Source organism: Mirounga leonina, unplaced genomic scaffold (genome assembly GCF_011800145.1).
Source record: "Mirounga leonina isolate KUSES-001 unplaced genomic scaffold, KU_Mleo_1.0 Mir_127, whole genome shotgun sequence".
Taxonomy (NCBI): Eukaryota; Metazoa; Chordata; class Mammalia; order Carnivora; family Phocidae; genus Mirounga; species Mirounga leonina.
Window position 1 is genome coordinate 72,311,991 of NW_023270316.1, and position 25,298 is coordinate 72,337,288.

The 25,298-nt window shown below is 38.1% G+C and overlaps 1 protein-coding gene, 1 long non-coding RNA gene and 1 pseudogene across 2 annotated transcripts in view; 2 read left to right on the forward strand and 1 right to left on the reverse strand.

Annotated features, from left to right (window-relative positions):
• Positions 1–2,935: 2,935 nt before the first annotated feature.
• POMP (proteasome maturation protein) lies at positions 2,936–19,634 on the reverse strand. Its single transcript, XM_035003625.1, has 6 exons — positions 19,541–19,634; positions 16,935–17,032; positions 14,527–14,587; positions 11,558–11,659; positions 7,163–7,256; positions 2,936–3,118 (listed from the first exon to the last, which is right to left on the reverse strand). Exons 1-6 carry the CDS (start codon positions 19,541–19,543, stop codon positions 3,051–3,053), a joined length of 426 nt encoding a protein of 141 aa, XP_034859516.1. The 5' UTR covers positions 19,544–19,634; the 3' UTR covers positions 2,936–3,050.
• On the forward strand, positions 7,904–8,739 carry LOC118009622 (annotated as a pseudogene).
• A 132-nt stretch (positions 19,635–19,766) lies between the features above and the next one.
• LOC118009552 overlaps positions 19,767–25,298 on the forward strand; it is a 28,709-nt gene continuing 23,177 nt past the window's right edge. The window contains exon 1 of the long non-coding RNA XR_004678972.1: positions 19,767–19,854. This is a non-coding gene — a long non-coding RNA (uncharacterized LOC118009552). The remainder of the gene's footprint in view (positions 19,855–25,298) is intronic.

Consider the following 25,298-nt stretch of genomic DNA (forward strand, 5'->3'; position numbering starts at 1 on the left):
AAACCCTGCTGAAATTAGATTCAAAAACTAATGAATGGTATGTTATTCTTTAATATGACTTAAGGATCTACAATATAACAAACTAAAAGTATAGGTTCTTAAGTAAGCATGTATTGTACATGAAGGAATCTAAATTTCAGCTTTGAAATCATGAGCTAAATGATAAGTCCCATGAAGTGTCACACCATTTTTGGCTTTGCTTTATTGAAATAGCAAGTCAAAATTTAGTTAATATATACTTAGATTTTATGTGTTTAATAAAAAAAATTTAACCAATTATAAATTCCAGTGGAAGATTATACACAACACAGTCTGTTTTTCAAAAATAATCTGCTTGTTCAAATCATCTTTTACATTCTTGAATGTATGCACTCAAAGGAATAACAAAATACAGGGGAGCTCTGGGTTATACTTATGTGTACTCCTGAAAAAGGGATAATACTGCAAAGGACAAAACTATGAAAAATGGTAACCCTTTCACCTATATTTTGCACAGAGGGTAGGAGTGAAAAGGTGTGTTTGTTGTTGTTGTTGTTTTAAAAGATTTTATTTATTTATTTGACAGAGACAGAGATAGCAAGAGCAGGAACACAAGCAGGGGGAGTGGGAGAGGGAGAAGCAGGCTTCCCGCTGAGCAGGGAGCCCGATATGGGACTCGATCCCAGGACTCTGGGATCATGACCTGAGCTGAAGGCAGCCGCTTAACCACTGAGCCACCCAGGTGCCCCAAAAGGTGTGTTTTTAGTGAAAGCCATCCCACGGTGTGTGCCAAATAGTGCTTACTTTTTTACCAACCCCCCAACACTTCCAGACAATAAAACCCATAAATTCCTTTATTCTTATACCTACTGAAAGGCTTAATACAGAATTAGACTGCACCCTCATTAGGTATGTTTCTATCCTTTATTGTGAATTTTATCATTTTAATCTTAATAAGATGAATTTTAATCAGCCACCAACCTAGGAAGCTCCACTTGAACCCAAAGCTGTTTCGCAAGCAAAACAGAAACAAGGGCAATAGTAAACTAATTCTCAATAAAGCCACAGCATCTGAAAGAAAAAACGCCTAGAGTTTGACACCTAGGCAAGTAACTCAGATCTGTATCTCTTATGAACAAACCCAAATAACACCAACTTCAAGCACACACTAAAGACTGCAGAGATTAAGAAACAGCAAACTTTTCAGCACAGACACAGGCCAGACAAATTAACTGATGCTAATGACTGTTGCTAATACAAAGACAAAAGCAAGCCAAGAAGAAAGCAAGCATAGGAATCAAAGATTCTCAAGCCTGGAGAGCTTTTCTAAAGTACACTTCCTGGGATCCACCCCAAACTAGTCCTATTGGAATTTCTGAGATGCAGACCCAATACCAAAATTTCTTCACAAGATTCCCAGGTGATTTTTTTGTGAATCCAGCAGTGAGGATCACTGGTATAAATACAAAGAAGGTATAAAAGAGGAAAAGGAGAGAGGAGGCAAAAAGACCTTCAGAAAGCGCTAATCACAATTACCAACTTCTGTTTAAAGGATCAGCTTTTCCATTTAAATCATGCTCATTAATTTCACAGTACCCCCTACTGGTCAGGAAGGATATATATTATTCTTAGAACTATGGTACAGAAGAAATCTCCCATTTTATTAATTAGTTGAAAGAATATGTCTAGAAGCAATTAGCGAACCTTCATTATTTATTTTCTTATAACAAGTATAAAATGATTTGGCAAATATTGTAGTGGCAAAAATGTTTTAAACTTAATCTCAACACTTCGGAGCAATTTTAAAAAATGTATCACATTGTTTATTTCAAGGTTTGTCATCCTTGACACTACTGACATTTTGAACCAAAGTATTTTTGGTTGCATGGAGCAAACTCTGAATGTAAGCAGTTTTTACACTATTCGGTAATAACTTTTTTGACAGAAAAGGCTGTTTCAATGTAAATTATGAATTTTTCAAATCATCTTCATTTAGTACTTTTGTTACATGACCATAACTCTTTGTCTTTTCTGTTTCAGGATGTTTTGCAGCATCCCTGGCCTCTACTAGATGTGAGCAGCAGCCCTTCCTCAAAGTTGTCAAAACCAAAAACATCTCTACATATTGTTAAATGCCGCCCTCCCTGGCCCCCAAAAGGGGAGGGACAATATGGCATTCAGCTGCAAATCAGTGAACTATCCAATTCACATGTTCCCAAAAAATTGATAAAAAATATTTTTTACTTAGTGAGAGATGACCCACTTACTAATTAAATCTAAAGTTCATGAATTTTTGTATACCAGGTTCATAAAGAATATCTCATAAGAACTATAGTGAAGATTTATTTTTAAATAACTATGGAATTTGTGCGTACATGAATATTCTAATTTCTTTTCAATCTAATCATCTTGTGATATATAAATCTATGCAGTACAATAGTTTAATCAACATATGCTGGTTGCTTTATTTAATTTTTCACTTTAAAGATAAGACCAAAATCAAAACCTTTGAACTTATGATACTTTTCAACCTGAAAGAATCAAAGAATAGCTACAACTCTAAAATAGCATCAATAAATCCAATATTATTCTCATGAGTATCAACAAGCTATACTGAAACAAGGTTAAATATAAATATCTTACTCTGTACTTAATTTGAAGTGTTGCCACCGAAATCAATTACAGATGTTTATTCTGAAAGATGCTACTATGAAGGTTGCAGACTCAAATGCTGATAATGGTTATTCAAAATTAAATTTATGGAATACCCAGAAAATAGGCTGAATTTGAACCTGTAGATAGTTTTAAAATACTCATTACCAACAATTTTTTAAAGACATAGAAGGCTATTGTCTTCTATAATTGGGAGTTTTAAAATCATCTCCCTTTAGTGCTTTCAATTGTCACATGGCCATAAACCAAAGACCCAAATAACTTCAAATGATCACAGATACTATTTAGGCAAAAACTCTCATGTGTCAGTACTTTTAATGTTGTGTACATCAAATTATAGTAAAAAGATGACTATAAACAACATGCAGCCCCTCTATTTTCATGAACAGCACAACAGATTACAGTAAACCGAGTTTATATTCCACCATCAAGTGTGGTTCTCCCATTAGTTCACTTTGTGACGGGTCTGAAAACAAACAAAAACAAACATATTAAAGATTCTCAAAGAAAAGATAAATTCAATGATTCCACTTACATGAAAATCTATAACAGGCAAAAGTGACAGAAAACAGACCAGTGGTTGCCTGGGACCAAAGGTGGGGGACTGACTGCAAAGGGATCTAGGAAACTTTCTAGGGTGATAAACATTTTATATCTTGACTGGGGGGACACTTACACAACAGTACACATTTGCTAACATTCACAGAACTGTACACTTAAAATGAGTACAATCTATTGTATGTCAACTATACCTCAATACAGTTGATTGTAAAAAAAAAAAAAAAGCCAACAACAACAGATTGAAAAAGTTCTCCTTTTTCAAAACTTAAGTTTTCCAATGGCTTCCCAGATGATGCTAGGAAACAATCTCTAATTAAAAGATTGAGCAGTTCCTTAAACTAGTTTGCAAAAACATTTTATTTCTATTGTTTTGTGCTCTGTTACATACACATACACAAACATAAATCAGAATTTAGGACCAAGAAAATCTTTAAAATCTTCACTATCTTGTTTTTAGAGAGCAATCAGACAAAAGTCTTATTTTAACTGTATAGTACATATAAAAGAGCTTTTAAAATTAATGCTAACAGTAAGCTTCCAAAAAACAAAGCATTTTTCCGTTTCTGCCTCCTATTAGGATAAAAACCCAATGAACTATAAAATCAGTTTGTAAAAAGAAATAATCATCCACATTAAAATAATGATTACAGGTCTGGATGTTTCCTCACTGATCTCCTTAAGAGACTAGAGATTATTGTGTCACATCAGTTCAGCAATCTATATACTCTCCACACTCATCACACAACAAAGCAGCCTTAGCAACAATTGACACTGCTATACTTAATAATAGCAGAGCAACTGCTATGTATATAATAGGCATTCAAAATCTAAACTTATTAAAAAAAATGCCTCCACAAGAGTACAAAGGATAGCCAAAGATGTTTGCTTACAGCACTGTTTTGTGTTAAATGAAAAAAGAGGGGCGCCTGGGAGGCTCAGTCGGTTGAGCGTCTAACTCTTGATTTCAGCTCAAGTCATGATATTAGGGTCATGAGACTGAGCCCAGTGTCGGTCTCCGCATCAAGCATGGAGCCTGCTTAAGATTCTCTCTCATCCTCTCCCTCCCCCCACCCCACTCACACACACGCTCTCTCAAAAATTAAATTAAATTAAAATGTAAAAATTAAGCAAAAAAAGCATCCAGCAATAAATGCATTGATGTATCATACATACTGTAAGATACACAGTATGCCAGTTGTGTTAAAAAACAAAAACAAAAACAAAAACCACTAAGCAATGCCAAATATTTCTGACGATATATATTCATATGAAGACACAGAAAAAAGTCTGGAAGGAAATATACTAAATGAAAACAGCAAGTAACTGAAGAATAAGGGAGAGTAATGGGCTTGGGAGTAATCATGGAGGACCCGAGTTTCAGCTGTAATGTTTTAAATTGTTAAAGAATACAACTTTCTTTTAAACTCTATTTTAAGCTTTGACTTTAAGTCACTTTATTAAACTGCATGCTTATTAAATAAATCATGTACACCAGAAAACAATAGACCACATCAGCAAGGCAACGGCCTGTGGTTCCAGAGCCTTCTCTGCCGCTCGCTACCTTGCTGTGAGACTGAGAGGGAGGACTGAGCCTCACTTAAAGTCAGGGAACTGGAGTAAACAGAAGACCCCTTTCAGCATTAAAACTCTAGTTTAGACTTTACTATTGCCCTCCTCATAGTCAGTTCCTTTCCTTGTAAAATGTGCAGATTTTTCTTGGCCAAGTACTTCCCTGAAGAGCAAGCAAAACCCTATCACTTCAACACTTAATTCAAAACCCTCCAGCCATATGGGCCTTCTTAACACACTTTTCTGTGTGTTGGGAGACAATTCTCCCTGGGTTTCTCAAAATTCTCTAAATCTTAGATACCCTGCCTGCCTTTGTTTTAGACTCTCTTTCCAAAATTGTTTCTAAAGTAAACAGCCTAAGACAAAGATCATGACTCTTCTGGAGCCCAGAACAGAAAGGCTTATTTCCAGGGTGCCTGGGTGGCTGTCGGTAAACATCTGTCTTCAGCTCAGGTCATGACCCCAGGGTCCTGGGATAGAGCCCCGCATAGGGCTCCCTGCTCAGGGGGAAGCCTGCTTCTCCCTCTCCCACTTCCCCTGCTTGTGTTCCTGTTCTCACTAACACTCTGTCAAATAAATAAATAAATCTTTAAAGAATTAAAAAAAAAAGAAAGGCTTATTGCTTATCATAAAAGATTCAGATGTCCTTATCTGGGGGTTCCTCTACCTGTAATAAAATACACCGTAAATGTGGCATCACCTGACCCTCTTCTTGCTACTCTGTGGGAGCTGGGGCTCAGGGAACCAAAAGGAAAGCTGACACTCCAGCTACTGCTATTGCTGAGTAATAAACTGTCCTTTGACTCTAGGAGGCTTGTCTTCTGCCAGGATCTATGAAACCGTGGCAAGCTAACCTGTTAGCTTATAGATAAGAAAACATCTTAAAACCCTTCAGAGTTCTTCAGCTGTTCTCTCAGGTTACAGATCTTGAACATATTGCTTCTTCTGCCTAAAATATTCTTCCCTCTACTTTTTAATTAACTAATTCATACATCTTTTAGGAACCAAGTTATGTGTCATATTCCCAGAAGTGCCTGTCTCTCCCATCCAACAACAAACTATACCACTATCCCTTTTTATTCCTAGAATTTATCACAATTTGTAATTATATGTTTGCATTTATCTGTTTAATGTTTACTTCCCCAGGTAGAAAGCAGTTTGTTTTGTCACCACTGTATACTTAGAGCCTAGCCCGTGCCTGACACATAATAAATATCTGACTGAGTAAATGCTTAACAAGCACCTCTCACTTTCTTTATACAAAATTACAGAAATTGATTTTTAAATGAATGTATTTTTATAACTAATTTCAAGATAAAAATATACAGACATGAACTATCACCTTGCTAATGTAAAATGAGGTATAAGTTCAATGTAAAAAGCTTAGGCATTGTAGATTTCCCTGCATTCAGAAAGTTCCCTCAGGAACGATTCTCAAAGGGGAGGCTCACTAGACTTCCGTTGTGTCCACAGCATTTCCTTACCGGACATCAGCAGCCAAGCAAAACTAACATAATTTAATCCTGTTGGGTTTTTCTGTTTCTCTTGAACTGCTGGGGCATAATGAGTAGATGCAATACTAAATAGAATTATATTTGCTTATCTTCCTCAGAACCAGAAAAAACAGAGGATGCTGTTTGGATTGTTCTTACTTAAAAGTTATTTATCTTATATATAATAAAATTATCCAAGGAACTTTATTAAAAATGACAGATTCTTCTTTCCTATTCACCACCTATAGAAGCACAAAAACTCTTTGGGGGTGGGAGCTATTTTTTTAAAGAAAACCTTTCTTATTTTTCCTAGTCATTTTAAAAACTAGTCATAACCCACAAATATTTTGAATACTGAAACAAAAATCATTGTTTAAGCTACCCTTATAATACTATGTTAGACTCACACATCAGACTATAAGCGCAGGACATGAAATAAAGGACTATCATTAGTTGACTGCTAATGACTATAACCTCAGAACTCCATAAGTAACTTTCACCTTTAAAACCAGTTCAAGAGGGGCGCCTAGGTGGCTCAGACATTAAGCATCTGCCTTCGGCTCAGGTCATGATCCCAGGGTCCTGGGATCGAGCCCCACATCAGGCTCCCTGCTCAGCGGCGAGCCTGCTCCTCCCTCTCCTACTCCCCCTGCTTGTGTTCCTGCTCTCCCTATCTCTCTCTGTCAAATAAATAAATAAAATCTTTAAAAAAAACAGCTAAAGAACAGTTATTATCATTAAATTTTGTCTTGTTGCAATGAATAAACATAAGTGAATCAATCCAATGAGCTATAAGCTCCGTAAGGATGAGAATGCTATCGTTTTATTTGCTTCCGTTGCCTTGTACATTATTAGGGCTCCAAAAAAAGGTGCTAAATGACACTCACCATTAAGAATATCTTCAAATCCAATAGTCTCATCATTACCCCTCAAAATATCCAGTGAAAGGTTTGAGCTTGGAAGAAATGGAAGACGCTGTACCTTCAGGAAAAATATGAAAGGGCAAGATTAGAGAAAACCAAGGGGAGAAAGAAACAATACATAATCTAATTTCATGCTCCTCATTCTTTACTTGTAAAATTCACAAAGCTATAAATAAAACACCAATATAACCAGTGGAAAAAAATACCAGTTCATATTTTAGACCCAAACCAAAATTCTTAAAATTCCTCAAAACTTTACTCAAAATATATAAAGACACTGAAAATTATAGTTTTAATTAACACTTAATAATCCCATCAGCTTTGCATATATTTTGGGGCTTTGTTTCTGTCCCAAGAAAACCACAGCATACATGTGATGAAATGCCAAAAATCCAAGCACCTAACGTCATATCTACTTCCTAATAAAAGTGGGATGATCAAATTCCTGAAGAAATTCCAACTCAGTAAGAGCATTATTCTACTTAGTAAATTGATTACTTCAATTTGTATGTTGTTTTGTATTGCTCATTGTAAAAATGTAAGTTATGACCCTTTAAAACAGTACTGGTAACCAGAAAGGAAGACCAAAGTCACTTGTGGGGCCTTTAAAAAACACAATACTATTCTCAACTAGTGGTATCTACCTTTTTCAAGTATTAAATATATATACTGCAGACTGGTACGTAAGTATATAGTGGAGCAAGCATGGGTTGTGGAGTCAGAGACCTGGACTCAAACTCTTCTACTACTTACAATACTATGACTGTGTTTAAGTCACCTGATCCGTCTCACCGTCAGTTTCCTCATCTGTGAAATAGGATAATACCACCTTCCTCTCAAACATGCTGGATGATGTGGTGTAAAGTATGTACTATAGTATAGTCATTGGCATAGACTTGTTATTCAATAAACTTCTATATAGCCAAAACAAATTTTCAGTTTTCTGTGTTCTCTGTTAGTTGTCTAGCAATTATAATTGGAAACAATGCAGATTATTTTGGATATTGACAAAAGAATGCCAAGAGTAGTAATAGGTGGTCCATGACTATAGATACTAGTATTTTAAAATAACCCTTCTTTCTGCCATCTTTCCGTGCCGCCATAATGGCGTGCATGAATGTCCTGCAGATGCTCTCATGAGCATTAACAATGCTGAAAAGAGAGGCAAACGCCAGGTTCTTATTAGGCCATGCTCCAAAGTCATTGTCCAGTTTCTGTGATGATGAAGCATGGTTACATTGGCAAATTTGAAATCACGGATGATCACTGAGCAGGGAAAATTGTCGTGAACCTCACGGGCAGGTTAAACAAGTGTGGAGTGATCAGCCCCAGATTTGATGTACCACTGAAAGATCTAGAAAAATGGCAGAACAACCTGCTCCCGTCCCGCCAGTTTGGTTTCATTGTACTGACAACCTCAGCTGGCATCATGGACCATGAAGACGCAAGACGGAAACACACAGGAGGGAAAATCCTAGGATTCTTTTTCTAGGGATGTAATACATACGTGCAAATAAAATGCCTCAGTGGAAAAAATAAAATAAAATAAAAATAAATAAAATAATCCTAACTTTGAAATCTAAGGGTGCTGTTAAGATTATTTCCCCCAGGGATGCCTGGGTGGCTCAGTTGGTTAAGCATCTGCATTCGGCTCAGGTCATGATCCCAGGGTCCTGGGATCGAGTCCCACATCTCATCAGGGAGCCCGCTTCTCCCTCTGCCTACTGCTCCCCCTGCTTGTGCTTTCTCTCTCTCTCTCTGAAAAATAAATAAATCTTTAAAAAAAAAAAAAAAGAAAAAGATTTCCCCCAAGAAAATATATCCAGATTTAAAATATTTTTAATTACTAATGGCCTATGGAGTTTAAGATGAAAAAATTTCTTTAGGTTGTCAAAATTAGAAAAAATATATACATATATATTTTAAATATTATATATAAAATAATAATTATATATTAAAATAATATACTTTATTTCTATTTCTAAATATATATATATATCTCTATATTCTTTTTTTCTTTCTTTAAAAGGAAAGTAGGGAGGATAGAGGAAGAAACAAAAATGGAGCTTTTAAGTTAAACCAGACAGTAAGGGGGCCGGTAGGTACAGTTTGATCAGATATAGTCCTGAGAAAGTACCAAAAGCAAGGATGAGCAGGCAGTTGTTACACATCCCAACAAGCAAGAACTGCAATAGTACAGGGATAAGGGGAAAAAAGGATAAGGGGCAGAATTCTGGGCAAGGATTTTTGAATTAAATGGGATTAAAATTTTAGGCCTGAAATATAAGCCATAGCTGGAATGTGAGCAGTAGGAAAATAAAAGGAAGCTAATGATTCTGTGGCAAGCTTGCGTTATTTTAATCCTCAGAATAACCCTAATAATCACACACTGTTGTTACGGTTAACTCCACTTCACATTAAAAACAAACAAATGACCTGAGGCTCGGAAAGGTCTCTAATTTATTTAAGTTCTTAAGGCTAGTAGATGGTGGAGCCAAGATTCACATCCAGGTTATTCTGACTTAGAGCCACACACACTCTTTTAGAACTTGATTGCTAGAAAAAAGTTCTGGGGCGCCTGGGTGGCTCAGTCGGTTGAGCGACTGCCTTCGGCTCAGGTCATGATCCTGGAGTCCCGGGATCGAGTCCCGCATCGGGCTCCCTGCTCGGCGGGGAGTCTGCTTCTCCCTCTGACCCTCCCCCCTCTCATGTGCTCTCTCTCTCTCTCATTTAAAAAAAAAAAAAAAGATAAAAAAAAAAAAAAAAGAAAAAAGTTCTGAAATAGCTTCCACAATGACTTGGCCAATACAGTTGACGGTATTAATAGAATTTACTGAAAAAGACACAGTAGTAGGAAGAACATGTGCAAAAGCCAAAAGGTGAGAGAAAAACTTAGTCAGGACATGCAAGTAGTTTTAAGAGCTATGAAGTATGGTGGAGAACAAGGAGATGCCAATTCATGGACTCAGCCACATTAAGGTGTTGAGTTTTAATTTGAGGGCAAAGTGAGGGGAATGACATGGTCAAATCTGTATTTTATAAAAATTACTGTGGCTACAGCATGTACAATGGATCAGAGGGCAGTAGGGGTGGGTGTTGCAGTGATCTGGATGAAGTACAGTAGATGATCAAAACCAATGGTGAGAAGATCTAATTGACTAGACGGTGGGAGGTATGGTTCGGGGGTAGGGATGTGGTGCAGGGTGAGATAACCAAAGCTCATGCTCCAATCTCTGCCTTAGGAAGCAACCTATTCATACGTGATGCAGAGTATGTGAGGAATAATGAGTTATTCTATACTTATACATGTGAAATCTGAAATGCCTGTGGACTTCCAATGGAGAAGTCTATAGGTTTACAGCTCATGAGAATTAAAACTTGGCAGTCATCAACATATAAAAGATACCTGAAGTCATAGGAATAGATAGGAAATAACAGGACGAAAAGAGGACTGGAGATGGGAACTAACAAAACAGGTATTTCAAGGTACAGAAGAAAGCAAAAGGAACCTATGCAGAAACACCTGAGAGCAAGGTTTCAGAGACGAGGGGATATCAGGAAAGTGTGGTGTCCTAAAACCCCAGGGAAGGAATCACTGGTGTAACATACCACAGGGAGATCAAACAAAAGAGGGCATACGGATGTCCACATTGTTCAAGAGCAGTTTCACTGGTGTGATGGGACCCAGAAACAGTGGGTTGCACTCATAGTAGGTAAAGGAGCATACACAGCATATACAGCAAATGGAGGCAACTTTAAGACGCTCAACCTGCAAAAGCACACTCAGTGAGAGAGAAGGTGCTACAAAGAGACTGACAGACGTTTTGTTTTAAAAGACAAAAAAGGTTAGAATGTATGTAAACACTGCTGAAGAGTCTGAGCAAGTAGAAAGAGGATGAAGATATCAGCTATAGAAAGGATCCATGAAAAGGGAATTCCCTGACATAGTGTGAGCATAGGTCAAGGACAGTTCCTACACACTTGGAAGGACATTTCTGAAGATCTTATTCCTAACCAACAGGTGCACTCAGCTATATACAAACTGCCTATATACAAACATACCACCACATGGATATTCCTAGAGGCATTTCAAATTCAACTCAACTCCCCAAAAAGAGAAAAAAATGAAAGTAGATGCAGGTAAGTTTTGGCACTGAGCTCGTAATTTGAAGTTTTCCACTTAATGTCTTTTTTCTCTATAAAGTAGAAATTGAGGTCATACCCTGAAACGGGCAAAATAGAATAGGCTATAGAGGAGAAGAGAAAGTAAGGGTTATAGGGCTAGTATTGGAAAAGAGTCCTTCCAATCCATAGCAACATACATGTGGAATGTATTATAACTGATATCCATAAACTCACCTGCTGCACTGCCTTGAACTCCATTTGTAATTTTAGTGGAGCAAACAGACCCTGGATGTTTCTTAGTGTGGAAAAATTCATTTTATCTTGGTTGAGCTGGAACTACAAAGGCAAACAATGTAATTTTAAATATTACACTCAACATTGTTTTCAAAACAGCACTGTTACATATGTAACACAACACTTAAAAGAATTTTAATATCCCTAACTGAAATAAAAACAAAGTACTTTTATTAATTTCTTCGAATATATATGTCTATGTTTTATTCAGCATGCAGGTGTACTTCACCAACATAAAATTACCACCTAAAATTTGAATTTACAAAACTGATAAATTAAGGAATGTTTTTTACATTGCAAAAGCATATTTACAAAATATTTCAGTGCTTTTGATTAGAATTACCACAAAACTGATAAAACAAAGGTATAAATAAAATGAGATCTAGAAACAGTTACATACAAGTGACAAAAATACTGAATTTCTAAGTATGCAAGTATACAATTCAAAAGATTTCACAAAAGAAATAGTCAAACCCATGATACCACCCTGTTAATTAGGCTACAAAGTTCACACTCCACTTTTTGGGGTAAGAGATTCCCGGGTGGCAGGAGGACCCAAAACTCTAAAGTTTGTCCAGTTTGTATTGGGTGCTAATAGGCAATTTTTTTCTGGAATCACACTTTTACTAAACACTAATATTACTTCTAAAAAACTTTTACTGCAATTTAATGTACTTCAGGCAAAATGAATCAACTTGACCCATGAATTCTAATCATAGTTTCCCAAAATGTAATGGATATGATTTGCAGATAGACTGCTACAAAGGCCTGAATTAAGATTATTATAGTAAGATAATGTGACGTCTGTGATCATTTTTCATTACACTACATTCTCTTGATAAGATTTTAGGTCATGGGGGGGGATAATTTTGATCAAAAACCTATTGAGAGATTAGTAACCACTTTAGACATGACCTGGGGCCATATACATGAAGTCTGAGGTCAGATACCCAGCGATATGGTTTTTAATTACTTTAGCTTGAGTATAAAATTTTAACAGATGGTCCTTACAGAAAACATGCAATATTTTACTATGGGTATATAATCTGAAGTTCTCACTGAAAGTTTCCTTTAAGTATTGAGTTATTCTTATAAGTAAATACAGTTTTATGTAAAAAACTCAACTTTATAAACTTTGATGACTATACCCACCTTGTAATATGATGTCAAACTGCAATTATCAATCAACATGTACTTAATTATTAGCAACCACATGCAAAATTAGAATCAGGCTCTGTGGCAATATACCACAAAACGGTCTACCATGGAGAAGGTTATATAATCTAGTTGGGAAGACATTACATATAGATCAGGGCTTCTCAACCCTTGGCATTACTGACATCTTGGGCTCGTAATTATTTGTTTTGGTGGATGGGGACTATCCCATACGTTGTAGGACGTTTAGCAGCATCTCTGGCCCCATCCAATTGATGCCAGGACCAAAGACCCTTCTCTCCCAATACTACTTGTGAGAATCAGACATTGCCAAATGTCCCCTGAAGAAGGTAAAATCATCCCTAGTTGAGAACCACTGGTATGAATAATGATGCTCATCTTCCATCACTATCACTACTACAGCTCCCAATCATGGAGAGCTACTATAAGCCAGCATATGCCAAGACATGGGCTATTACTAACTCCATTTTACAGATGAGGAAACTAAAACTTAAACAGAGATTAAGGAACTTGCCCAAGTTCATATAGCTGCTAAGTATGGTGTCAAGAATCTAAACCTATATAGTTCAATTATGTAACCCACGCTAAAGGACTTATAATAGTTAATAAGTGCCACAGAATTTCGAGAGACTGCCATTAGCTGGTTAAGTGATTAAGGAGACTACACAGAAGCAGCTGATGTAAACTGAGTCTCAAATGATCTATGCAATTTTTTAAACTCTTCACCATTTGGGCCTGTCTCACTCAGATTTGTCCAAGTTTCTCTTAACATGTATTGCTCAGATCTAAATCAATATTCCAAATCTAACGGCCAGGCTAGTACTTGGGAAAGTGAGACTGTAATCTCCCTTGATTTGAGACCCATCTTACTAATAACAACACTGCACCAACTTCCTGAAGTAGTGTTAAGATACCTTTCTTCTTGCTCTGAACGTGTATTTAGAAAGTCTTTAAGTTGTCTTTAGAACATGTATACAGGCTATATACCCTCTTTGGGGGTGACCCTTCCCTATCTATTAACCTGGTTAATACTGGTCTAAAACTATTCTAATGTATGCTCCTCTACAAAGCCTCCCACTAGCCCTATGCACAGGTGGTTGCTCCATCTTGGCCCTCTATACCATTTTATGAAGCCCCTATCCACTGCCTGTCTTCCCATTAAATTTCCAGCCCCTCAAGGATGGGGATTATGTCACATTCATCTGTGTACCTACTGTGCCTAGCAAGAGGATATGTCCCTCAGTAACTTGGAGATGGAGGGCTTGAGAAAGAGGTCAAGGCTAGAGATGTGGACTTGGAGGTCAACAGCAAAAATGGCAGAGGAAAAATATAAAAGAAAACAGGGTCATCAAATAAGGAAATATTATGAGAGGAAAGGAAAGGGGGATTGGCCTTTAGAAATGTCCATAAAGGGGTGTCTGGCTGGCTCAGTCGGTAGAGCATACGACTCTTAATCTCAGGGTCGTGAGTTCAATCCCCATGTTGGGCGTGGAGCCTAGTTAAATTGGTCCATAAAAAAGGCAAAAGAACAATGTGTAGAAAAAGAGCTTTAGTGAAGTAGTTTAATGATAATTCAAAAGCCTACTCTACAAGGATACTGAAAATAAGTCCTCATATTCTTCATGGTCAAATGCTCAACATTAAAATTGTCTTAATAAATGAAACCACATAAGTATTACTAAAAGTAATCTTCTACTAGAGGATAAAAATAAAAACATAGGTAACATACTTACATTTTTTTCTGATAATTCAAGAGGATGACTGGGCAAAAGTTCATTTTTCACACAAGGAAGGCTAAAGAAAATATTTAAGAGAGAGATTATAAATCACTTAATACCTAAAGCTCAAAATTGTATCAATAGGTGTAACTACAATGGAACAGCACAAGTGAGGTTTTAGGACAATGACACTTCTGTAGCCTGATCGTGGCAGTGGTTGTAGAAACTGACATATGTATTAAAATTCATATTACTATGAATTATAACATAATGAATTATATAACATTAAAAAAAGGTCAAATTTACTATATATGCTAATGGTTTTAAAATGTATCGATTATAGGGACACCTGGGTGGCTCAGTTGGTTAAGCATCTGCCTTTGGCTCAGGTCATGATCCCAGGGTCCTACGATCGAGTCCTGCATCGGGCTCCTTGCTCAGCGGGGAGCCTGCTTCTCCCTCTGCCTGCCGTTCCCCCTGCTTGTGCGCTCTCTCTCTTACAAATAAATAAATAAAATCTTTTTTAAAAAAATGTACCGATTATAGATACTAGTGGTTAATTCACTAGGGTGAGCCCTTCAAAAAACAGTGTTAAATGAAGCTCTGTACCTAGAAGAAATTTAATAAAATATGTTTAAAACTACTATTATTTGGGGCGCCTGGGTGGCTCAGTCGTTAAGCGTCTGCCTTCAGCTCAGGTCATGATCCCAGGGTCCTGGGATCGAGCCCCTCATCGGGCTCCCTGCTCCGTGGGAAGCCTGCTTCTCCCTCTCCCACTCCCCCTGCTTGTGTTCCCTCTGTCACTGTATCTCTCTCTGTCAAATAAATAAATAAAATCTTAAAAAAAAAAAAATGAAACTACTATTATTTGATAACATGCTTCCTGTATTATATTAAAAATCTAGGGGCACCTGGATGGCTCAGTCAGTTGAGTGTCCAACTCTTGGTTTCAGCTCAGGTCATGATCTCAGGGTGCTGGGATTGAGCCCCACATCAGGCTCCACACTCAGTGAAGAGTCTATTTCAGGATTCGCTCTCTCCCTCTTCCTCTGTCCTTCCCCGCACTCGCATGCCCCACCCCCTCAAATAAATAAATAAATCTTAAAAAAAAATCTACACCTCTTCTGTTTAGGTCTATACATATTCAATATTTAATGTATCTTTAATAAATACATGCTGAAAAATGTGTTTGACATTTATTGAATACCTACTATATAAGGTCATATATTGCTAGAACCAGACCACTGGTCTTTAACACTCTAGATATATTAAAGATGACTATCCTTATTGCCAAAATGGCATTTGGGAGCTGAAAGGAACCTGCAACAATCGTTTCTTGAATACTGTCTTTGTACAGAACATTATCTTAGAAGCAGAATTTGAAAATGGTTCTGTTCATGGCTATCTTAAAGTCTAACCATGAAGAAAAAGGAGCATTTTATGTGGAAAAAAATAAATAAATAAGAAATCATCAGAACCTGGTTACTGAATAGTTTCATGAATTTGATTATACTATACCATAAATCAAATTATATCTCCAAATCCAAAGACTATAAACTGCACCTTTCACTAGAAAATGGAAAGACAATAATGAAGCATTATGTCTGTCCCCAGACATCAGTATTAGAATGACATTTTATTATAGTAAGACCAAACTACCTTAAAGTTACATATAAAATTCAAAAATTCAAAACAGATGTTTACAGAGGTAGGCACACTACCCTTATTTGATTAAGCAGAAAAGCAACCTGCCAAAAGTACCAGAAATTGAGACCTAAACATATAGAAACATGGAAGAAATCAAGGGAAGGGGTACAACTGTGCTGAAGCTAGAAAAATAAAGTAACAGCAGCTAACACTTACTGAGAGCTTATTAATGTCAGGTACTATTCTAAGTATTTTTCATGTATTAACTCATTTATTTCTCAAAATAAGATTTATACTATTTACAGCCCTATTTCACAGATATAGACATGAGACATAGAGCAATTAAGTTACCTTCCTGAAGTCATACATCTAGTAAACAGCAGAGCCAGAATCAAAACCCAGGCAGCCTACTCCTGAGTAGGCTCTTAACTGCTGTGCTCTAGTGTCTCCCAGAGAATTATTCCAGTAGTTAATAAGATAAGGAGACAAATGGCTTTCCATGTTAGCAGTATCAAAAAGAAGCATCCTACCAAATCATGCTACTGGGTAACAGCTCCTTGAAGGATGCCCTGTCCTGGGAACCCACTACTGTTAAGACACTTCTTCCATTATAGAAAACATCCACTCCCATCCTCCCCCAGGCTAAGGTATATTACTTGCTATGTCCCAAATTAAATACATATTTATGGTCTATCAAAATATTTAAAGAATACTGTGAAAAAAATCACAGAAACATCTTATTATAACAAAGTCAAAGTCACAATTCCCCCGTATACCCTTTTCGAAGAAGATCATGACTTTCAAAAGGTCCACTTGCTGAAAGTTCCGTAACTGGAATACTGTCCTTTAACTGAGATCCAAGTCCTCTGGCATTCTACAACACAAATAATAACACTATTAAATACAAAAATGTTTTAAAACTCACATTGAACATCTACATAAAAAACAGTTTAAGCACTAGACAAAAAAAAGTAAAGTCTCTGCCCTCAAAGAGCTCACAGTCTAGATGATGAGCCTTGGCATTATGGTAGAGTGATTATACATGGTACACTAAATAATATCAAATTTGGGCGTAGGAAGGATTCCTGAGTTGATCTCTGAATATTGTCAAATTGAAAGGCATTCCAGGAAAAAAGAACATGGGTAAAGAAGGTACAAAAGTATAAATGAACAAGCTATAAGTAGTTTGACCTGACCAGCTAACTACACGTCTAGTGAGGCAAAAATAAAGCAAGGCTGGCAAAATGAAAAAAACAAAAAGGCTTAAACATGCAAAGAAATTCAGGTTTTATTCTGAGATTGACAGAGAGCCTCTGAGGGTTATGGCCTGATCAGATTTACTTTCATTGGAAAGATCCCTCACTTAGGATGGAGTGATTAGCACAGAATGAAAAAAGTTGAAGAAAGAATCCCAGGGAATACTATTCCTTAATGAAGAACAAGGAAGTGGGATTAAGAACAAACAGAATAGCTAGAAGAATGTGGTCACAGAAGCTAAGGGAAAAAAGAGACATTCAGAAAGTATTTGGTTTCTATAACAGGGTTCTCCCTATGAAAAATAAATCTGATCAGCACAGTATAAACAAAACCAAACAAAAACAAAGACTCACAGTATATCTGGTACTGGTGTATTATACCCTACACATCTATACCATAAAACATTTAATCATCAAATATTTATTAAACATCTACTATGTGGCAGGTACTCTGGTAGATGCTGAAGATACATGTCTACCTTCCAGGGTTTAGTCTAATGAAGATAGATTAAGCAAATAAAATGCAATAAACATTACAACAGGTAAAACACAAAAGCTGACTTTTAATCACTTGTTCCTCAAGTACAATATTGCTTTAATTCTGCAGAAAAATGTAAAACAGCTACAGGTATTTTGGTATCCACCTTACACTATTCTAGGAGAAACTATTCTGAGAAACCAGCATTTTAAATTGATTTCTTAATTTATCTGTGTATTTTATTTGGTCAGGTACTTTATCCTGTTCAGAGTTTCTTCGATCCACCACTCTACTTCAGGATCTCACACCTGGATAACTTTAACAGCACTTGACTGGGTCTTGCCGTCCCTAGACTTTTCCATTTTCCAATTCTGCATATCAAGGTTTTCCTAAAACATATAATTTCCCCCACCAAGCTGTTATAAAACTTTTCACTGATTCGCCAATGTCTTCTCTGAAAAATAAAGTCCAACTCAAGAACCTACAAAAGAGTTTCCCCTACACAGAAGTCAAAGTTGATCAGGAAAAGAATCTGGAATCTAGTGTGGACTGTCTCTAACCTACTATGTGACTATAATCAAAGCATACAATCTCTCTGCCCCCATTTACTCATCCTTCCAGGTGCCTGAACTCTTTCCAGATCTAGAATTATATGATTGTACATTTCCAAATGCATCTCCTGGTACTTTCCCACATAAACATTCTCCTCCTCCCAGACTGCTTTATTATAAAATAACAGAAGAAAAGTTTCTTCTATGCACAAAGAAAAGGAGAATTCGGATTTCTGGGTTTTACTGTTATGATTTCCCCCAATTTCCTTGGTTAAAATATCAGGATTGGTACCTGATGTTTCTATTAAAGCAGCAGAGGAAAATAAGTCTATGAAAAGTTAAGTACCACTAGACCTCAAAGTGTTTATAAAACTTCTTCACAATAACCAGCAATATTACCAACAGAAACTTTCTAGATTTAGATGGCCTAGTATCAGAGTCAGTGGCCATGGCCATTCAGAAGTCTTTCCCAAGCATCACAACTTTTAAGTTAAAAAGAGAGAAAGGGGGTGCACTAACAATCCTGACAAACGAGGAATTACAACTGTCTGATTTTCCCCCCTCCAACTTCTGGAATACTACAAGTTCCCCCAAATGTCTGTAAAGGTGAGAGATAAAAAGGAGACTTTATAGCTGGGCTTGTTAGCAAAGCAGTTCCGAGGTCAGGGGTGAGTGAAGAATTCGAGGGCTCTGGGCCCCCAAGGTTCGACCCTCATGGGAAGGGTAGTTGGCTGAGCCGCACCACACACCACGGAACAACGCTACACTTTCGGATTTGTCCTTGCCAGCTAGGCGCCAACTACGGGGAAGGGGCCGGGGCGTGCTCGGGGACTTGGGGTTGAGTGGGCGCAAATCGAGAGAAACAAGTGAAGGGAATAAAGCCGAAGCGCTGCTCGCGGGACCCGCGCTGGAGCCCATCCCGGACGACAGCCACGAAACCCCCAACCCCGTGACTCGACAGATCATGGCGCCCGAGGCCGGCCTCATCCTCCCGCCGCCGCCGCCACCCCGGGACGAGCTAGGAGGAGGCGGACCATTCCTGCCGGGCCAGGGTCCCGAGCCCGCCGGGAACTCGGGTCGCTCAGGGTCTCACTCACCATCTTCACTTGCTCTGTGAACAGCCTCTCAGCCCCGTTACCGTCAGCCGGCCCCGCCGCTCACTTCCGTTTCCGGGGTTGCCCCCCCACATCCGCCGGAAGTGCGTCCGTCCGGGCGAGGAAGGAAGGAGGGCGCGGGGCGCCGGGAGGGAGCCGCGCGGGGCCGGGGCTCCCACGCCTGAAGTCCCGAGGGACCCGGGGCCAAGGGCGCAGTAAGGGTGTGGGCTGCGAGGAGGGCGGGTTCGGGACGAGACGTGCCGAAGAGGAGGGAAGACGCGGACCTCCGCTTGATTAATAATAAACGTCTACCGTTGGTACAGTATTTGAAGATGTGCAGTGTGCTTTGGTAGATGCATCCCCTTATTTAATACAAAAGCTCGCTGAAGTAGATACTACATTTTTCGTGAGGGTAAACTAAGCATAGGTGGGATGAATAATTTGCAGTCTTTCAGCTAGTAAGGCAAAAGTAGAACACGAGGCTTTGCCAGTTCATTTTTACAAATCATATGTCGAAGGCCTGCTATGTTCAGAATCCTGTGCCGAGGCTAAGAATACAGAAATGAATCAGGCTGATGCGGTTCCTGGGCTAGAGGAGCCGCGGAACCGTCGGGGGTGCGGGGAAGGGTGATACCGAATGAAGTACGGTTGATAATTACATAGATTGGCCTTCTATTTATAGCAACACAATTGTAAGTGCTTTACATGAACTATCTCCGTTAATCCCTTCAATCATCTTAGGTAGTAGGTACTACTGTTGTCTCAATTTTACGGTCAAGGAAAGCAAGACAAAAGTTAAATATGCCGAAGAACCCATAATCCATTGTCATAACATTATACTGTGTTGTCTTCCAAATATAATGTGATAAAATGGACTCATACTCTTGTCACTGTATAATGGAGGTAACTTAAGGAATCCTTGGGCTGATAGTGAAGGGATAGAATGAACTCGTTTGAGGTAGGAGAATATATGAAAGAACATTACTGGCATTTGCTTAGGTAAAAAAATGGGAAAGGAGGTCTGTGTGGCTGAAGTTCAGAAAGTACGGTAGAGAGTAGTGGGAGATGAGGCTAAGTAGGTGGAGGCAAGTTTATTATGGAGGCTTCTGTGCCAATTAAGGATGAGGCTTTAACTTTAAACAGCCATTGAAGGATTTCTGAGGAGGGAGGCGATAAGGTCAGACATGTTCTGTATATCTACAGCCCTGGTCTTACAACCTTGAAGTTCCAGGATAGCCCAGATTTTGAATATTCTGCACTGCTGTCCTTATCTTCTGTCTCTCCATATCTACCTTGAGATTTGAGTTTGAATGTTTCACTTGCATCTTATTCCTTTCACTCAGTCCACCTGAGGAGAAATTTTAAAACTGCAACTCTTAAAAAGAAATCATTTTAATGTTGTTGATTCCTCACAATTTAGTTAAGTTTTTGTTGAGCATAGGATTCTGGAGCTAAAGAGAAGAAAAAGCCATTTCCCTATACTTGAGATGCTTTTATTTTCTTGGGGGAATAGACATGGTAAATAAATGTGGTAAATGCTTAATAGAGAAAGGAGTTGGATCAGGAAGTGGTTGGGAACAGGGAAAATAGGCTTTTGAGGAAGAGGAAATGTGGAAAGGCAGAGATTTGCAAAAAGGCATGTTGTAATATGAACAATGAGGATTTCCATGTGTTTGGAGTTCTGGGGGAGTAGATGGAACAAGATGAAATGAGATTGGAAGGATTGGTTGGGGGTAAAGTAAAGGGCCCGTATGGTGTGCTGAGGCTTGGGGCTTTTTTTTTTTTCCCCCCTTTTTTCCTTTTCCTTTTTTTTTCTTTTTTTGGAGAAAATAGGCAATAATGGAGGTCTTTTCACAAACATTTGACGTTAAAAAAAATTATTCTGGTGGCAGCATGAAGAATATACTGGAATTGGGAGAAACTAGGAACCAAGATACCATTTAGAGGGTTGCAGTAGTCCACAGAAGAGATAAGGGTAGAAAGGTATCACAGCACATTGCAGAGACTTTGAGAAGCAGTGAAAAGTAGTGATGGACCTTAAGAAATACTAGAATTCATGAGGCAACCATTGGAAAGAGAGCCTGCTGGGGAGACAAAAAAGAGATGGTCAGAGAATCAGAAGAAAAATCAAAGTGCTATCATAGAATCCAAAGGGGAAGAAAGTGTTGAGCGGTTGAAAAGTAGTTCAAAAGAAAGGTTAGAAAGTAGTTTTAAGATAGCTTTTAAAAGACCATGAAGTCTCAAAAATAGATCTTTGGTGACTGATTGTGAAGGTAATTTCAGTAGAAGAGCAAGGAGGAAAATTGCCTTATTTTGAGCCATATACACACACCCATATTTATATCCTAAAAAGGTTTGTTACAGCATTAACTAATACAAGTCAGTGTTGAGTGTGCTAAAGTAGTTTAAAGAATTAAGTTAGATTGGATATTAGAATGGGTTAATATGTTCGCTTAGGCTTTATGTAATATGGTTTGGAGGATAGACATCTGCTATATGTCAGGCCCTATTCTTAGTTCTTTTTGTTTCAGTTAATCTTCAATTACTCTATGAGGTAGGTACTACTATTATCCACATTTTACATAAGAAACAGGCTCATGTGCGTTGTAGCACAAGTACTCTATTTTACTTTACTTTTTGTTGTCTTCCTTGACTTTACTCTTAAGCTTTTCTGGCAAAAATATTTGTTGAATGCATGTTGTTGAACATAGCAGAAGAAACCCATCTAGAATGCAGGCTGCTGTTGAAACATGGGTGAGAGCATGTGAATGAAGATAGCCAGGCAACAGCTCGGGTTGGTGTAAAAGCATGCTGAGTTGAAAAATGCCCATGGATTGGTTGAGTCCTCATCCCTTCAAAAGTAAAGAAAGGATGGTGTAAAGCAAATGTATGCATTTCATTTTTTTTTAAAGATTTTATTTATTTATTGAGAGAGAGAGCCTGAGCAGGGGGAAGAGGGAGAGGGAGAAGCAGACTCCCCACTGAGCAGGGAGCCCAATGTGGGGGCTTGATCCCAGGACCCTGGGATCATGACCTGAGCCAAGACAGAAGGCAGATGCTTAACTGATCCAGCCACCCAGGCGCCCCACAAATGCATGCATTTCAAAGAAAAGGTAGTTGAATGACAAATGATCAAGCAGTAAAGTGGGGAGCAAGAAGTTGGGTTGACATTTTTCTTACTCTGTGAGTTAGGGAAAGTGGGAGAAGGAGTAGACATCACTGGACAGGCTTTTGAGGAAAGTGGCATCATTTATGAGAAAGATAGGTTTCAGTTAGGGCTAAGATGTGGGAAGAGAACTTGTGACAAATTTAAAAATACTGGGAAATCTAGTTGCAATAAACTAGGGAGGTCTAGTTGAATGTTCTAAGGGGCTTAGTAGCAGGCTTTGTGGAAGGAAGACCAGTGAGTAGCAGGTTCAGGGGCTGAGCATTTAATGGTACCAGAGGAGTACAGGGGGTAGAGAAGTCAAGGCTCTCTCCTTTATGCAGTTGATGTGACCGATACACTAGCATAACCTTTAGCACTTCGTTGTGTTGATCTATTTCCACATCTATCTATTTCTTTTCAACAAGCTTCTGCAGTCAGGGGCTATGCCTTACACATTACTGTATCTGTATCTGGCACACAGAAAGCACCAGTAAATGTTGAATGAAAAGTGTGGGAAAGAACAGATGAATGGATAGTTGTGGCTAATAGACAACACTAGGCTAATATGATTGGGAAATAGGTGGAGGTGGACATGGGTGATCCAAGAAAACTTATTTGAAGAAGTTTCCAGAAGCACTTCCCTGGGCCTGGTGAACAACCTTAAAGCTCAGCACTATAAGCTAAGGCCCTAAATCCTTATCTGGTTCCAATTATCTCCTTTGTCTCAGGGCTAGACTCAACAAAAACTGGCACCTCACCAAAAAGTCTACAATTCTGACATCACTCACTTTAAGAGCCACAGATGTGTGTGTGCGCGCACGCATGCGCGCACAACGTGCCCAGCCTTCCCCTCCCCTCCCAGCTACAAAGTCTGGCCAATCCTGCTTGGTCTTTTTTCCTCCCTGTCTCTGACAGTTCTTAGCCAGATGGATTCTTTTGAGCTCTGAAAGCAGAATGGGGGGATTTGGAGAGGGTCGGGCGACAAGGGTTGGTGGCAATGGTTTTCCCTCAGAGTTTAGCATAGGAGAAGCATGAGAGCTCCATTTTTTTAGAAAGATGGGAGGGAGAAATAATTAGTGTAAAAACTCTGTAAATCATATTCTCCCTAAGGTACCTATTAACTAGAACATTGTATGGCTGTGTAAGTTTCAGATATTGTGTTCCCCTATGAGGTTGGGGAGGGAGTTTTTGTGAAGGGGTGGTACAAATCTCAACTAATAAGAAAGTTACTATGGCTCAGAGGACCTGAATAGAATCTATAAATTATAAATAGTACACCCAACTCTTCTTTAAATGATCTAAATTCTTGTAGGGTTGGGGAAGGTTCAGAGTGCTTAATTTCAGATAAATGATATTTACACAACTCTTTGCAAGTCCCTTCATAAGTGTTAAGGGATGGAGAAATACTTTACACCCAGTTTATTTGACAGACCCTTTTCCTTAACCCTAAGAGATGAGTGTTTCATATTTCTTCTGAAATACTTGCTGACTATGATTTCAGATGGAGCTGCTTTTAAAAGAGTGTCCTCTGAATATGAAAAGCTGGGTATTGAAAATAAGTGCTAAAGTGGACTCTTGAATCCAGGTGTTTTATTTTACTATTTTACATCTGCATTGCAGAGGTTAGCATTCCATGTTCCCTGCTTTTGTAGCCCTATTTCAGGTCTATGCTTTTGAAAAAGTGGTTTATACTTTCATCATAAAGAGTCTTTATTCTAATCTGTGGAGTTGTAGATTATTTGCAACAGAGTTTAAGTGCTAGCCCCATTTCTATTACCCTTCATTTACCAGCCCACGTGTAGAAGCATAGAGTCACGTTAATACTAGCTAAAGAAAAATTTAATTCAGAAGGCAGATCTGCCAAAAACATATAGTTGCATATAGAACCAAATAAAATATGCATGTACACCTGATATTTTCGATTCAGATGCTGTTTTTGAATACTAGGGTCAATCTTCTCCTCCAGTGGCATGAATAATTGAGGGGAAGCTTTTATATTTTTGAAAATTCAAAATTCTGTTCCTTGAAGACAGTTAAAAACTGGAGGAGAGAAAATTTGCCTATGTTCAAAGCATACTAGGAGGTTACCTCAAAAGCAGTTTACACTAATCTTTTTCAGAATTTAGAATCTAAAAGCTGAGAAAGACAGCCTGAGTCATTCTGATTGTATGGTTAGTCTATTTGAGTTTTTTTGTTTTTCCTTATGGGAGCAATGCATGTTCATTGTAGAAAATTAGAAAACACCAAAGGGCAAAAAGAATGAAATCAGAGCAGAAAGAACCACTGGGAACAGATTGGCTCTCAGATATTCTTTTATATGACAGAATATATCTATTTCTTAAAAAAATAAATTGACTCTGTTTTCTAAGTGAGTTGGGAAGTTTTCACTTGGCTTTTTTTCATGACCATGTTTTTATTTAATAAAATATGTCATTCTGAAGCCTTAGAAAACATCCTTCCTTTACTTCTTCAAGAATGGTGAATTACACGTAGGCTATTTACTTGACATTTTTCATTCTGTCAGCATGGTAGGATGCCAAATGGCTGTTCTGAATAATTTTCAAAGGTATGTTTTTTTGATACTTTGCCAGGGAAATCATAACTCTTAAAGTG

Bases quoted from the DNA above. Each gene is read 5' to 3' on its own strand.
- POMP (XM_035003625.1), bottom strand. The intron at 11,660-14,526 runs GTAAGTATGTTA...TTGCCTTTGTAG, and splicing joins TTGAATTATCAGAAAAAAAT to TTCCAGCTCAACCAAGATAA. The intron at 7,257-11,557 runs GTGAGTTTATGG...TTTTTCCTGAAG, and splicing joins AGTTCAAGGCAGTGCAGCAG to GTACAGCGTCTTCCATTTCT.